This window comes from Argiope bruennichi, chromosome 5 (assembly GCF_947563725.1).
Source record: "Argiope bruennichi chromosome 5, qqArgBrue1.1, whole genome shotgun sequence".
Lineage (NCBI taxonomy): Eukaryota > Metazoa > Arthropoda > Arachnida > Araneae > Araneidae > Argiope > Argiope bruennichi.
The window spans coordinates 20,264,145-20,280,905 of record NC_079155.1 but is presented as its reverse complement, the minus strand read 5'-3'; the positions used below and the strand labels follow the sequence as shown (position 1 = coordinate 20,280,905).

General features: G+C 28.0%; 1 protein-coding gene across 1 annotated transcript in view; it reads left to right on the top strand.

The window, feature by feature from the left end:
* The window catches only part of LOC129968457 (N-alpha-acetyltransferase 15, NatA auxiliary subunit-like), a 70,814-nt gene extending 61,618 nt beyond the window's left edge, over positions 1-9,196 (top strand). Inside the window, exon 21 of the mRNA XM_056082342.1 lies at positions 3,770-9,196. Coding sequence (XP_055938317.1) covers positions 3,770-3,964 — 195 coding nt within the window. The 3' untranslated portion in view covers positions 3,965-9,196. The remainder of the gene's footprint in view (positions 1-3,769) is intronic.
* Positions 9,197-16,761: the final 7,565 nt, after the last annotated feature.

Below are 16,761 nucleotides of genomic sequence, written 5' to 3'. Positions count from 1 at the left end.
TTGCAATTGTGTTATTTATATTCTCCTTAACTCTTTGTTTTATAGTTCCCATGCAAAATGTATCCCCCCCTTTTTTTTTACTATGCAAGTTTTAATTGTTGCAACAAAATTATATTTGTGTATTATGCAAAATTCTCTCTCTCATATATAATATTTCCCAAAATTTTTGTAATTGTTTTCCAAAATTTTTTAGTATTTGTATGCAGGGCTGGCCTTTTCTATAAAAGGGCCTGGGTGCAAAAAACAATTTGGGGCCCTAAATTTTTTTGTAAAGTAAAAAAAAAGTACAAACATGAACATATCTTTCTCTTGCAATTTTATTTTTGCTGTTGATTATTTAGGAAAATTTAATTTTTTCAGATTATAATTCTTTTTTTTTAATTAATTTCCTTTTTGATGTTTAATATAGCAAGTGCATTTAAGCCTTCTGTATACAATGATTGACAGAAGATAATTCTTTTTTAATTTGCTGAAAGAGTGCTCAGCACTCTGTCCAAAGACTGAAATAATTTATTTAGAAATATATGAATTAATTTGAAATACTCTTTTATTTGTGCAATAACGGTATCAATTATACTGTTAAAAAACGGCATCTAAATTCCTCTATTGGGTTTTCTAGTTTGCTATTTAGGAATATAATCTTTTTCTTTTTCAAAAAAATGCTTTGTAGTTGCAGAAATATTCAAATTACACACTATCATTTTCGCTTTTTCTAAAAATGTATTAAATTTTGGGTTTCAGTTTTAATTTTATTGACTTAAATTAAATCAACCAAGAACAATTGCTTTTGATCGAAATAATTTATCAATATTGATACATTTGGAAATCAGTGGCACTTCTGGTATTGAATCCTACAGACTTTTAGCTTTGGGAGTGATATTTGCATCAATGAATTCTTTTAGGTCATTACAAATTTGTTCAAACTATGTATACACTGTTTTTACCAAATCTGTTTTGGCTTCCCAACAAGTGTCGTGTAACTGTTTAAAAGTAATATTTTTGTAGAATTTCCCCATTTTTTTTTGTAGTTGCAGAAAATAAGAAAAGTAAACGTTAAAATTCCAAAAAAAATTACAGTATGCGTTACTGGAAGTGGCATCACAAATTAATAAATTAAAAGAATGTAATTTGGAAGGCATATAAATTGCATTAAGTTCAGAGCAGTTATTCTATAGATTGTACACCGTATATTTTCGTTCCATGTTATTACCATTGTCGTACACCTGTCCTCTACTTAATCTTCATAATATCAAAATCTAGCTTACTTAATCTTTTCAATAGAGTTTTTGCTAGTCTTTTTCTAGTCACATCAGTTATTTCTATAAACCCTGTAAATGACTCATTTATAGCTAATCTTTATCTTCAAAATTTGTATTCTTAATAATGACTGAAATCTGTTCCTTATGGGAAATATCAGGAGTATATTTAGCTACTATAGTATGTGGATGCTTATGTACCGTCTTTAATTTTATTAATTCATTTCGTAACGCTGAAATAATTTGTTCTTGTGGTCTATTTGTTAAATGATGATAAATTCTATATTCTGTTTATATGATCCATTGGCACAGAATTGTATTTACTTAATAATTTGATTAAAATTTTTTTAAAAAAATTCATTATTAGGGGTTTCTATTATTTCTTCGGTTTCTCGAAGTGGAAGTTTATTACATGCTCAAATTATAATTAATCACATTCTTTGAAATAGTTCCATTTCTTTGTTTATAGTAACTTGATTTGTTTTATCAGTAGTCGAACATAAATTTATTCATTTTAATAATTCTTTCCAAACAATAAACAAATCAAAGTGGCCAATAGTACGATCATGATCTTAATTACGTTTGACAACTATCTCCTGTTATTATAATCCCTTATAAATTGTGTAGATTGTTCATTTTTATTTTTGTTTTTAAAAATGGTATACAATAAAAACAAAATACTAAGTCTTAGGTTTTTGTATACATTAAGCAGCTGCAAGCCTGGTTTTCACCATTTGCATTTCTTAAAAAATAAAATGTTTCTTTAACATAGTGGAAAACGATCTATCTTCAGGATTCTTCGAAAACATCTTTTCTGTTATACAGGTTGGGTTTTATTCTAAACTTATTCTTTACAATAATACTTGGCCATAAATATGGATCACTTATATTCATATATATTTGTTTAAATATATAGTTCTTCAATGAATTTCATAATTCTGTGTTTCCTTTACAAGTTATTGTAGTTTATACGGAACTTTCTTCTCCAGTTGAAGCTCGAAATGTAACTTCTGAGGTCGAAGCATTTTCATTGCCAGAATTAATTTGTAAACAAGAAAATATATCTTCTTAAAATTTAACGTTTCTTTTTTTTTTTTTTTTTTTTTCCCCTGCTATTTTTCTTTTTTGATACCCTGAGGGATATGTTCTTGCCATGAACATAAGATCCAACAATATTAAATGTTTTATAGTATGAATTTTCAAACACTATATGCAATCTTACTTAATGGGGAGATAAATTTATTGCCTTAGCTTTGTAATATATTACATAATTGCATTAGATAATAATATATCCATATATTTCCAAACCCATCGATTTTTAAAGTTAAATTTTTTCTTCTCTTTTTTTCCATTCCACGATTTTAGTTCTTAATCATTTTGGAACCCCTCAAATCCCAGGGCCAAGGTGCATGGCATCCAATCCACCCCCCCTCCACCAGAAGGCCGGCCCTGTTTGTATGATACAAAATAAAGGGCAAATAATTGTCCCAATATTAATATTAATTGACAAATAATTGTTCAATTATTAATATAATGTTGTTTAAAATGAACAAATTTTTTTGAAAAAAAAATTGAAGTAATTTTAATTTTAATAACTGTGAATTGAATATTTATATGCATAGAGGAAATACGAAAGAAATAATGGAAAAGAAATCAAAATATGAAGAATGTACAAAAATCTTATTTCAAAGAAACAGGTGAAATCTTAAATGAATGATTTTATGAATTTTTAATTTGCATATTTCCTGCAAAATTGCAAAACATACAGAATTACTTGCTAATGTAGTGGGTAGAGATTTAAACAAGCAAATGCAGGAGAGTAAGTGCCCGGATGATAATCTGAAAGAAGCACAATGGCATAAAACTTGTATTTTCTCATAACAAAACCTTGTGAAGGTCATAACTCCAAAATGCATTGCAAAATTTTTTGGCATTAATTTTTAAAAAAAGTTTTGTCTTTGAACCTATTGGATTCAATCATGAGTTAACTAGGGGAAAACACTAAATCAGATTTTTTAATTACATGTTATATGTAAAATATTTGAAATGATCATTGAAAATGCAATTCATATTTTGTTTGCAAGAAATAATATGGAAGGCTAAAAGAAAGGACAATAGACAATATGTTGATTTACTGTGTGCTTTGTATTATTAATTTTTGCATTATATTTGTTTCTTGTTTTATTTACATATTATATTTATGCTTAATTATTATGGATTTTGATACCATATTGTTTAAAATAGTAAATAGAATTGATAAAATATGCAAATAATTATGATGACAATAAATACTGATATTAGCATTTAGTTTTCAGTTTGCATTTGTTTGATATATTTGTGTTAAGCTTTAAAGTTGGATGTATATTATTGTTGTTACTAGAGTCCAAATTTGATGACTGATGAGGAATCATTACTACATACTCTTTTTTAAAAGTATATTAAGTTGCCTTCGTATCTAATTTTGTATCTGTTTGTTTTATGTCATAATTTTTTTAATGTTTTATTTATGACAGAGTTGTATTGAAGTACTGGAAGCTATGCGAAATGGTGATCTTGGCTCCTGTGATAAAGAAATGGCCTCCTTCCTAAAAAAATGCCAAGAACTCTTTCCATATGCAACAGTCTTCAGACAAGCTCATGAGAACAATGTGGGTCCAACTACCAATTCTGTTGCTAACCATGTAGACAGTTTACCAAAAGAGGAATAATAGTGTTTATATATTAGTACTTGCAATCCATTTCTGGACCCAGGTCATTCTCTTCTTGAACTCTGATCCTCCAAATAAGCAGCTTCAGACAAATCCGAGAACACATGTGAATAGCTTTCGACCCTCGAACGATGCTCGGGTTTTCAAGTGGGGAGTTACCTGCCACGCCTGGTCTCACCGCCAAGACGTTTTTCGGAATGGATGACACATAGAAATAGTTTTTTAAAAAGAACTCCAAGCTGTTGGTGACCTCAAGGCTCTTTGCCATAATGCAAGACTTTTTTTTTTCTTTTTTAATGTTCCGTTGAAAAGGAATACTCTTATAGCATCTTTAATATTGGAGTGTTCTTACTGTGTTGAGGAAAATGAACTGATATTTGGAGGTGTGATTGAATTTTGCTAGTCTCTTGTGACAAAAAAAAATGAATTTCATGAACTCTTAGTTCAAGTGAATGCCCAAAAGTCTTGTGGCTACTAGATCAGTATTTGTATTGTTGAATGCATTTGTGCAAATGATTATGGATGATACATTTTGGCCTTGATGTTTCTGTAATGTTACATATACCTCTCAAATGGCAATTTTTGGAAGGAAAAAAAATGTGTGTATTTTTTTACAATTAATGAAATGAAATCCTTATTTTTAAAATGCTTTTTAATTTTCTTGATTTTCATCTCATACACCTTCAGTGAATAAAATGAGAAGCAAGAAATTATTTTCAGGTTAAATGTAAGATTTTGTCCTTTTGTAATTTATTGTAAAATCTGTGTGTGTTGTGAACTTTTTTAAGTTTGTGTTTTGTATGCTTTTTTGATGCTGATTCAAACGGCTTCAAGAAATAAATCGCTTGGAAGTTCTTAGTGTGTAGTACTTTAGCTGTGTGTTGTTTTTTTTTTTTTTGGAGTGTGCATGTTGTTTCATAAGCATTTGCCACAAGTGCATTCATGGTACATTTTATACAACTGAGCATGGTCTGGTAAATAAACTGTTACTTATAATAAACCTTATTTTTTTATTCTACCATCTACTTCTTGTTGCTGTTTCATCGATAGTTGAGATAATATCAATGCCAAAAATGCTTCGAAAGAAACTGTGGTCCTTTCTTGTTTTTAAATATTTCTGAAAGCAAACTGTTCCTCACACTGCTGTTGATTTTCTGTCATTTTCTACAAGGAGCCTGCTTAAGACAGGTGCTGATGCTAATTAGTATTGTATGAATTTTAAAGTAACAAAATAAATGAGTAAATAAAAAAGTTCTATCTATTTTTTTTAGTTGAAAATATGTTTGAGGTGTTTTTTAAGAGATACTGAAAAGCAGATTTAAGGAGAATTTTCACTTTGCAACGAAGTTTATCTCTATTTATTTTAATATAATAATTAATTGAACTTTGAAACATACATAAAATAAAATTCTTAACTTTCTTTTTAAAAATTCTTGATACCCCTCAACCTTTTTGAATGCACTTTTATTTTAAATTCTTCAATTAGAAGCCTAACATTGGTGGAGTATTCCCTTAATTTTTAAAAGAATGATTCTTAATTTAAAAACAAGTTCAAAATAAAATAACACATTAACTGCCACTCTAGATAAAGAAGATTGATAAATGGGTTTATGGTATTTTGTATTGAAAAAAATAAAGTGGCATGTGAGTTACATATCCTTCATGAGGCCCTGATGTCAAAAATAGCATGAGTTAAATACAACTTTCATGGCGATTAATATATTTATATGTTTAATCCCGGGTATTTTTGATTTGTTCAAATTACTCATGTCTGGCAGATGATATATCGTGAAATTATATATATTTATTTTTAGAATAATTTCATTCTTTTTAATTTATTTTCATACAGTCTCTCCTGCTAAATACTGAGTTGTTTGTCCTTGTGTCTTAGTTATGAACTTCTCATATTTAGCTTGATTTTGATGCAGTTGAATTCATACTTAATTTTAGCTATGTAATTTGTATGTGAATCAACTAATTATTTAATGAAATTTGTAGTATTTGTTTTAAAAAGAAACAGGAACAAAAGTTTATTTGCTAGATTTATAAAGAATAACAGACTACATACTCAGCCTAAATTTTCAATTAGCATCTGTGATGAATTGAAAGATTTTGAATAATAATATTGAGAATCTTTTTGTATTAATTTGAAGCAATAAATTAATAAACCAAATGCAAGCAATAAGCTTTTCTTGTTGATTCCAGATATGTGAGATGAATTGCATATTGTTCTAAATTTTGTAATAAGTAGAGCAATTGTATTATATATATATATATCATGAGTGTCATCATCATTTAAAATAGACATAGGTGGGAAAAATAAGTAAATTTGTCAGCAAAATAATATGTTAGTATTTAATGCCTTTATGACAGTTGCTCATGTTTATTGTACTGAATTATTTTCACATTGTATTGCATTTTTATCCGTGTTGCTTGATATATTCACATATATCATTGAGCTTTTTTTGTAGACAATTTCAGTTTATGAAAAAAAAATATTTCTATTACTTACTATCTTCATTTAGCATTTCAATTACAACAGATTAATATATTTTATGGTGCAAAGTTGATTATAAGCAAGGCTTATCTATCTAAAATTCAAACAAGTATTTTTATAGTGTAGCATCCCAACCTGGTTTTGTGTTGTATTTTATAATCTTCAACTGAATAGCCAGCTTGTTATATGACTCTGCTCTATTGAGAAACGAGCATGGTGTTCGTAAAGTAGAATTAAAAAACATTTATAAAAATAGAAATGATTGCACATTAATATATAGGTAGAAAAGCAAAATTTTAATATTTAGTCATTGACTAAATATTAGTTTACCAAAATTCGGTTAATTTTTTTTTTTTTTTTTTTTTTTACAAACATTTTTAGAGAATAACTTATATCTACATTGCTAAGTATTTTTGCTTGTTTGTAATAAAGAATCTTATGAGCTCATGGACATTTGAGGGTTTTGCAATCTTAAAATTTATATATACTGGCCCACTTCAAGTCTAGACTATGATTTAAAAAGTTTCTGGTTACCATGATAGATCTGCATTATAAATAACCAAACATTTTTTCTTTATATGCATGTTATGAGACTAATACTGAAATCTAAATAATCCATCACTTAGACAATTATCAGTTCATTGCGTAATTGATATTTTTAAGTTAATATGGTTTAAAGAGAGAACATTGAGGTCTGTCCTCATTAGAATTAATAAATAGCCAATTAAGTTGATTATTAAGTACATGTGACGTATATAAGATGATGATTTAACTATAATGTGACATACACTAATAATTTGAAAGACGTAGAATATTACTCGAAAAATTCAATCTAACTTTCAAAAGTGTATGCATGTTTTAAGTTTTAAAAAAAATGACATGTTTAGCTGCTTTATTAGAAATTGAAATATATTATTTAAAGTTTATTCTTTTGTTAAACTTGAAAGTAATTTATTAACTTTTAATTGAAAAAAGTATAATTATGAAGAAATCATTTAAAAAATGATTATTTTTATTAATAGTTAACCCAGTTATTTTTATTTAATAATCAGATATTAAATGAACTCTTTAAAAAGTTCTTGTACTTTTTTAATATCAGTTTACTTCAACATTCTTTAATTAATATAATTGAAAAATATCAGCTTTATAGAAAATTAACTGAATAATTTAAGAAATAAGATTTAATTAAATATATAATATATATTAGAGGTAATAAATGTTTAATTCATTTAAAATTATGTAATCCTAGCAGTTATTGTTTGTGTGAATTTTGAAGAAATTAGAGTAAAAATTATTAGAATCACTTGAGAAATTGCCAATCTTACAGAAGCAACCTTAAAACTCATGATAATCTTAGAGGAATTCCTTCACTTAGTCATTCTAGAGAAGGTAAACAAAAACAAAGTTATTTGATATTTCATTATTAGGATATTTAAAAGTGGTTGAAAAAAATGTCAATGTTTCTTGACCTTTTTACTCTTTATCACATGAATTGTATTTGAACTTAAGAATTTTGTATTAAAAAAAACAATGAGCAACTACAAAATGTTGTTTGCATTTGAATTCTTTGTTTCTTAATTGTTGTGACACTATTTTATTTAAAATTTAAACATAAACTGTTACTTAGTAACTGTAAAGAATAACATTGAATTCTGTCTCGGAAATTATATATGAATAGTTATAATTGCTGTTCTAATTAGATTTATTATCTAGAGAAGCAAAATAGATTTTCAAATTTTATGAAATTGATTTTTTTTTTAAATGAATTAATAAAAAAAATATTGTGATTTTAATATTAACTTTCATTTTTTGTTCAAAATAATTCACTGCATTAATGCACAATACCTGCATACAACAAAAATTCATACAACATTTAAAGTCTATAAGTCCTTCAAGTCTTATCTAAAAACATTACACTTGCATGTATTTTACAACTATATTTTTGTGGGTGAAATATATAATATTTTCATGATTTATACCTCATATTTAAGTTATCTTTCTCGTATTCTGAATAATAGTTTAAATTCACTTAGAAGAAGAAGAATTTAAATCCACATATAACCCTAAGCTAGAGTTTTTTTCCCCCTTTACATTAAGAGGTTTTTGATTTCTTAAAAAAAAATGTGAATGTATTTATTATTTTAAACCTGATTTTTATTATGTAATAAATTCATAAACTATTAATACTTGTTTGAATTTTTATGGAAAACCTTGATTTTCATGTGTCGCAATAGTTTGGTTGTTGCAATTAGGCATTTATTTGCGGGTTTTCTCTTTAAACAATAATTAAAATTGAAACCGTTTTTGTGCAACTGGAACAAAGAATGTTTAATTCTAGCTCATATTTTGATTCAGGGTTGGTTTTTACTCTATGAATATCTATGCAATATATATATTAAATATATTAGAGATATTTTTAAGATATGCGTTTTAGCCATATACATCTCAGACTATATACAGGTTGAATATACATTCGCTTGATTTATTTACAGTATTCTTATAGAAGAATTGATAATAGTTCAAATGTTCTTTTTATAATAGTATTTTACAATTTATTAAAATTGTAGCTTTTGCAAATCACACCGCTTTACCATATTGTAAAAGAGACCACAATGCATTTTCAGTTCTGTTTTATTTAATGAATTTGCAGTCAATGGCTAAAGGTGTAATATTTGACTGTTAATTTTCCTGGCTTTTGTCCTTTGCTGATATTTAAATTTGAAAAGAAAAAAAAGTACCTCTTATGAAATAAAAATTATTGAAAAACTTATTGTGTTTATTATTATACAGACAATTCTCATGACACAGAATTTATATTTCTGAATAGTCAATTTAAGTTTGTTATCAGAATTCATTTCAGTGATTTTTTTTAGATCATTGCCATATTATAAATCATTGAATCTATTTGAGAAGTAGCAGATCATTAAAATGTTGTAGTCATTAATATTTGGAGAAGTAATTGTTTTCTTTTCTTAATGCAAGAAATTAAATATATACATTAATAAGAATTAACTGTGTTAACAACCACTTTTGTATTAATCAGGGTTGTCGCGCCAAAAAAAAACACGGAATTTTAAAATTGTCGAAAAAACCCGGAAAATTTGAAAATTTTCATAAAAGAAGGGAATTTTAAGTTTTTTAGTTATTTTTCCCCATCTAAAAAATGCCACTCTCTGAAGATTTCAAGAGTAAAAGATAGTAATCATAGCTTCTAAAAACGAAACAATCTGCGTACCAATCCAAAAGGGTCATCATTGATATTGGACTTTGGAATGCAGGAGAAGATGGCATGTCAAATTTAATGTCCGAAAATAAACCGATTTTGAACTTTATAGTTCTAGAACAATCATTTATAAAGCTAAATTTTTATGGGCATTAAAATGTGTTACATCACAAACGTCCTTTAATGCATTCAATTAAATATCGGAAATGTTTTTACTTGTGTTCCCTGAAAGTGAAATAACTAAAAAAAATTTCATTAGGCAGTACGGAAGTATCGCACCTTATTTCTTACAGATTAGGTCCATTAACTGAATGAAACTGATGGCAGAAAATCGATGCCCAAATACTTGAATTGGCAAAAATGAATAAATAAAAAAAGTAATCTTGCTTTCTAATGTTTTTGTTTTGTATGATTTGTATCGTGATAACAAAAATATTGGGTGTTATTTCAACTTCCTTAATTTTATGTGACTTATAGTTAAAGAACATGAAAGATAATATAAATTAATATATAAATTTTATCTTGCTAAATTCTACAAAATGAATATATATATATATATATTGTATGTTAATATAAACCTTCTTTTAATATATTTCGAATAATGTTAAATTTTTGCTTCCTTTCCTCGCTTTTTTTCCACTCCTTAAAACCAAATACAGTACACTCCCGATTATCCGCGGAATTGGGTGGCGCGGCCGCCGCGGATAATCCGAAAAAAGCTAAAAACGGGTATAGCAAAAGAGAAAACAGTCATTCGAACTTTGAAAAATCGTATTATGTACAATAAAACGTAAAATAAACAGCAGGAAATGTTTAACTAACGCTTAATATTTTAGTATATCACTCAAAACTAACCTAAAATGCATTTTGTGAATGAAAACAGAAAAGTGCTTTGCACTTACGAGAGGCGTCAAGGATACACAGAAAAATGAATACATATGTACTGTTTTAATACTGTAATGTATTATGTAATTACAAAAGCATAACTGTAAAACTGCACCTTTTTGAAGAAATCAGTAAAAAAAAAAAAAAAAAAAAAAATTGCAGCAGGCGCGGATAACCCGCCCGCGAATAATCGAGTCTACTGTACTAGTATAACTACCACATGAATGCTATCCTCCTGTTTCCTCTTAATTTGAATATGCCTACAGCGAGATTTTTTTTTTTTTTTTTTTCAGATTTGAGTGGCAACCTTGATTAATACTTGCTATGAATGGAATCAGACACTAGAAGCATTATCTAACATGAGATCGTTGATGTTTTGTGTTTCTATTATCATCTAATGTTACATGCATATATAATTTTATAGCATATCATTAACAAACTGTTATTCTATCAGCATATGTGCATTGTTAAAATTTCTAAGCAGCGTAATGTCAAAACATACGTCTTAAATGCAATCAATGAACAAACAATTTTTTCAATGAACAAATTGTATATTAAATATGGATTAAGAACTGATAATCTTAAAACTTTTTGGAAGAGAAATATCTTTTTAGATTTCTAAATCTTTCAATACTGCTTTGTCTAAGATCAAAGATGTATTATCTTTAACATAGGTTACATACATAAATAGAATTTTTAATATTTTCACTTTATCTTGCATAATGAAGTCAATGTACATTCAATCAGATTTGAAGATATAAGAATATTTTTTAAATAATTCTAATTTTTTTTATTTATTTATTAAGTGTTTATTATTTTTTTCCCTCTTCTTTGCAACACACAACTGGTTTTAAGTAGATTCCTATAGGAAGATTGCTTACTTCAATAAGCTGCGTGTTTTTTTAGTTCTTTTGAATATATGTTTTAAATGAACCTCGTTGTTTCAAAGCTTTTGCGAATTTGATGATCTTTTGGTTAATAAACATTAATAACTCAGAGTATTACAAATATTGCAAAAGTAAAAGACAACCACTATGTTTTTAACTCCTCTTTATTAGTCGATTAATAGCGAGTAAGCGGCAAAGATGCCATTTTAGTACACTGACTAACAATACTTTACTTCGAAGTTATTGAAAAAAAAAAAAAAAATCTACTATCACAAATTTCAAGTAATCAAGTGAAAACATTATTTTTTTTATGACACGTGTTATCAATCCGACAAGGAAACATCCTGTTTTCACATAACTCATATTTCGCTATCACCAACATTTAGAAAAACGATGGTTTTTGACCACCTCAAAATCGAGTTCTAAAATTGTTTTCGTGAAAAACAATTATGTGACTATCAGATTATACATGCGTCGATATTTAGAAACCAATTTTTTTTTATCTTGATACCTCCCCTCGCTGTTTCGCATTCATTCCCATTTTCTTTTCTGTGCTTTTTCGGGCTATAATTTCTTATAACCCCGCCCTTTATTGGACAGACAGGAGAATCAGGTATATGGCGGACATTCGCACCAAGGTGTAACTTTTTGTTGCGATAAGTCACCAAATGTGGCGACCTTCTTTTCATGTTCTAGTAACCCTAAAAGTGGAAAATTGATGCCTCAAAAGAGATAAGTCACCAATTTTCTGCTCATGCATTTTGAGGCTTCAAATACAACAAACCAAAATTATATTATGTTCTTACATGATATTAAATGCGTTCAAAAGAACTAAAGCAGTCACTGGAATTCACTAAAACTGATCGTTTTTTTTATAATATTGTCAATAAATCATTTTGCTTCTTTATTTTTTTTATTTAATTAATTTTCTTCAAGCTATTAAATTTTAGTCCACGTACATTTAAATAATTAAATAGGAAAAGAAAACAAGCGTAGAAGTCTTGATTATTTTATTTTTTAATTATGGAAACATAGATAATTTAAAAAATAACCGAAGTTAGGAGTTGAAAATCACTTTTCAACCCCTAACTTCTAAGCAATTGTAGCTATCGAAAAAATTTTTAACTTAAAAATTGTTCCTTTCGATTAGTCCTCATTTCCTCTATATCAGGTTTATTTTTCTATCATAAATCATAAGAAAACTATATGGCAATAAAAGCTTAGCACCCCCCAACATATCCGCCACTTTTTAGCTGGACGGCCCACTTACATATTGATTCAAGATTTTTACTCTTCCAAGCCAATTAAAACTCAGGGACTATGATCGGTAAAGATAAGCAAAAATTTTCGTGTCAGAGAATCATTATAATAAGCATATTCTTATAATTAATCAAAAATGCAATCATTATGAAATTCAATTAAAAATAAATGTTTTCTGAGCCAAACTAATAAAAGATGCATTGTATTTAGAGAGCCCTAATGCTGCTACCACTAAAAGACAGATGATCTTAACCAAATTAGATAAAAAAAATATTAAGCTTAATACAAAAAGGAAGAAATGATTATTCCGGCCTGAAGGGTCACCTTCAGGCAGGGATTCAAATTAGGGATTTTTTTTCTGTGAGGGGTCTGACTTTCGTCCGAAAATATTGACCCCTCGTGACCCGAAAATCCCCAGAAATTGAGGCCTTAGAGAAATAGGCGTGTGCAGCTTTGGATGCGGGTGAGTTGAATGTAGTTTTGCCTGCAACTGGTATGTCCTTTACTTTCTTGTTTTAATTATATGTTTTGGTTTTATGATTGAGTGATCTTTTGTAATTTGTGTTTGTTCTATTGTGGTTTTGCTTGGATTTGGAAGTAATAATTTGCTTCATTGTATAATTTATTGTCTTTTATTTTTGTGATACTGGTTTATCTCTAAAACCTCAATTCCTGGAGGATTTTCGGGTCACGATGGATCAATATTTTTGAACGAAAGTCAGACCTCTCACAGAAAAAAATGCCTAGTTGAATCCCTGCCTGAGGGTGACCCTTGAGGAAGTCCTCAGGCCGGATTCATCATTTCTTTCTTTTTGCATTAAACATTATTTTTTTCTAATTTGCTTATAATTAATTAGATATTGTTTTTCTTTTGATAGTTATAATAGATTGATCCATCATAACTCTGACCAGTGAATTATATATTTCGAAATTAAACCTAGGATACGTGAAAGCTGCATAATGTAAAACAAAAAGTGACAAGCTGACAGTGAGAAACACATTTTTCAATTTTTTTTAAAGAAATACTAAATGGGAAAGTTTGGTTACACAGCAAATGGTTGCAGTTTCATCTGATTACATAGCTTAATTCATATCTATTGATACAGTATATGGTACTAGATAACAAAGTTGAAGGAATACAGCTTTATATTTTATTTAATTTTAATTACTGAAGTTTCTGTAAAGTTTCGAAGTATCATTGTAAATATTAAGAAGAAACAATTCAATTTTACCAAAACTTAAATTTAGATTGACAGAGAACTTTGGCCCATTTGTGAGTTGAAAATCAATGTTCAATGCCTTCAGAGTTGAGAAAAGAGTTCAGATGCCTTCTAATCGGCTGTAATATAATTTTTTTTTTTTAGATTTTCCTTATATCGTCTCTTTATTACTTGCTGACAGCTGGTATTAGATTGAAGTTAAGGTATTCGTCTTTCATGATTAAAATTGGTAGATTTTTAAAATATCGAAAATAGTCAACATTCTTATTGCACGATATGGGAGATAAAAGGAATAAAAAAATTCTTTATCGTTTTTTTTTTTTTTTTTTTTTTTTTTTTGGCATTTGACACTTTGCAAAAAATATTCATGGGGCAGCTTTATCCTTTTAAAAATTCAGATCGCATTAGTGGTAAGATGCGCCACAAATATGTAAAGTAACAACAAATGCAGATAGAAGTGATCAAGAAATGGCTACGGTTGAAAAAGAGCGGTGCCTCTTGTAAATGCTTCAATGTAATGCCAAAAGTTCTTAAGTGGTATTGTATTTTATTTATTTACAATAAGTTAATATTTATTAACAAGTCTAATTACCTACTAAATACAAGTTTAGTCAAAAAGAAGGAATAAATTAAAAACTTTTATTTCTAATGAATGGCAACAGGAGAAATATGTAATACTTCACTTGATAGAAGAAATCTCAAAGTTCTATTTTTTGTATTCGGATAGTCCCGTCAAAAGCTTATGTCAATGTCAAAAGTTCTTAGGTATCAAAAAGATTTTATGTGATATTGTATTTTTTTTTCGTACTTACATTAAGTTAATATTTATTAACAGGTCTGATTACGTAGTAAATACAGGGTTAGTCAAAAAGGAGGAATAAATTTAAAATATTTATTTCTAATGAATGGCAACAGAAGGAGACATATACGATACTTCACTGGATAGAGGGAATCTCAAAGTTTTTATTTTCGGATAATCCCGGCAAAAGCCGCGCCTTTTTTTTGCCTAATAAATACTGGGTTATTGAAAAAGAAGGGATAAATTGAAAACATTCATTTTTAATGAATGCCAAGAGGAAGCATATGCGATAGAGGAAATCCCAAAGTTTTTTTCCCCCTGCATTCGGATAACCCTGACAAAAGCCGCCCTATTCGGGTTTTTTTTAATAAGAAAATGGATATGTCTCAAGGAAAGTAGTTTTATGTACTTTGGTATGCAAGGAGGGAATCCAGTAGTTCAATAGATTCAGCAAAGAGCCAACTCGTCATAAATAGATTTACAATTGGTACAAGAAAAGTGCCTGAAATTGCTTTAAGATGGTTGCATATGCACAAAGGAAAGCACTAACCGTCTTCGCATATTAGATGAAAATACTGAGCATATTTGAATTCCTTTCGAACATAATCATAAGAAAAAGCTTAGAATTTCGTAACCAAAGGAATATCGAGAGCTTAAAATCTTTGTCTACTTTTTTTATATTTGTGCAAGATCGAATTATTACAATGATAACAACCAGGCCAGGGATCAATTACTTCAAGTGAGGCAAAAAATGGGCTTCCGATTTTATATTTCTCACATAACAAAAAAAGCTAAAATTGAATGCATAGAATAAAACATTGAACTTTTTCTCTACCCTGAATGTGTGAGTGTATCTATTGCCATTCGTTAAAAATAAATATTTAAAATCTGCTTCTTCTTTTTGAATGATACTGTAGATTTATAAGTACATCTGATAGTTTATTCTTTTAAATTGATTTCCAGCTATTGCCAAACCAGGCATACTAAAAACTTCAGAACCATAAGAGAACGTGCAAAGCAATATTGTTTTCAAATAAAGAGACGGTTTTTAATCAAAACTTTATTACCCCTTCGGTGGAAAAAGTACTTACATAAACACTACACCATCAAAAATAATATGACAAACAATGATAATAAATAAATACATACATATATGGCCGCCGATGAAAAACATGCACAGAAAATAAAATCGAATCATGACTTAGAATGATAGTAATGATGTGCCCTTTAGATTGGTTATGAAAAAAGAAATGTACCTGTGCTCTCATGATAAAATACAGATCAAGAATCGAAGTTAATTAGTATATGTTTCTATCATAGCGTCTCAAACACTTCACTCATATGCTCATCCATTGTACGTCTATTGAATTATTGTATTCTTAATCCTATTAACTAAAATTAAAACACTCATAGATGTTATTATTTGATATGAAACTTGAGTAGAATATATAAACATCTGAGTCTTCGGTAAACTCTTAGCTAAATCAAAACAATGCATTCTCACAGTAGTGTTATCTAATTAGATAAGATAGAAAACTAAACAATTAAATGGTTAAGAATTATTTAAGTAGTGAATTCCATTTAAATTTACGTAAGAATTGAAGATGAAATTAGATAGTAAAGCGCTTAGGAGAACAATCCACTCCAATCAGTAGATGGAAATTATTAATACTATTTATAATCTTAACACTTGATTGATTTGATTTGTTACACATTTAAGTGGATTAATAAGAACATATCCATTTCAATCAGATGTAACTTATTAGTAGTGTATAAATTCTTAATGATAGATTTGATTTGTTACACATTTAAGTAGGTTAATAAGAACATATTCAATCCAATTAGAAGATGGAAATTATTAATACTGTATACATTCTTAACACTTGATTTATTTGATTTGTTACACATGTAAGTTGGTTAATACGAACATCTCCAGTCAGAAGATGGAATTTATTAATACTGTATGCATTCTTAAAACTTATTCGTTTGATTTGTTACATATTTAAGTGGATAAATAAGAGTATAA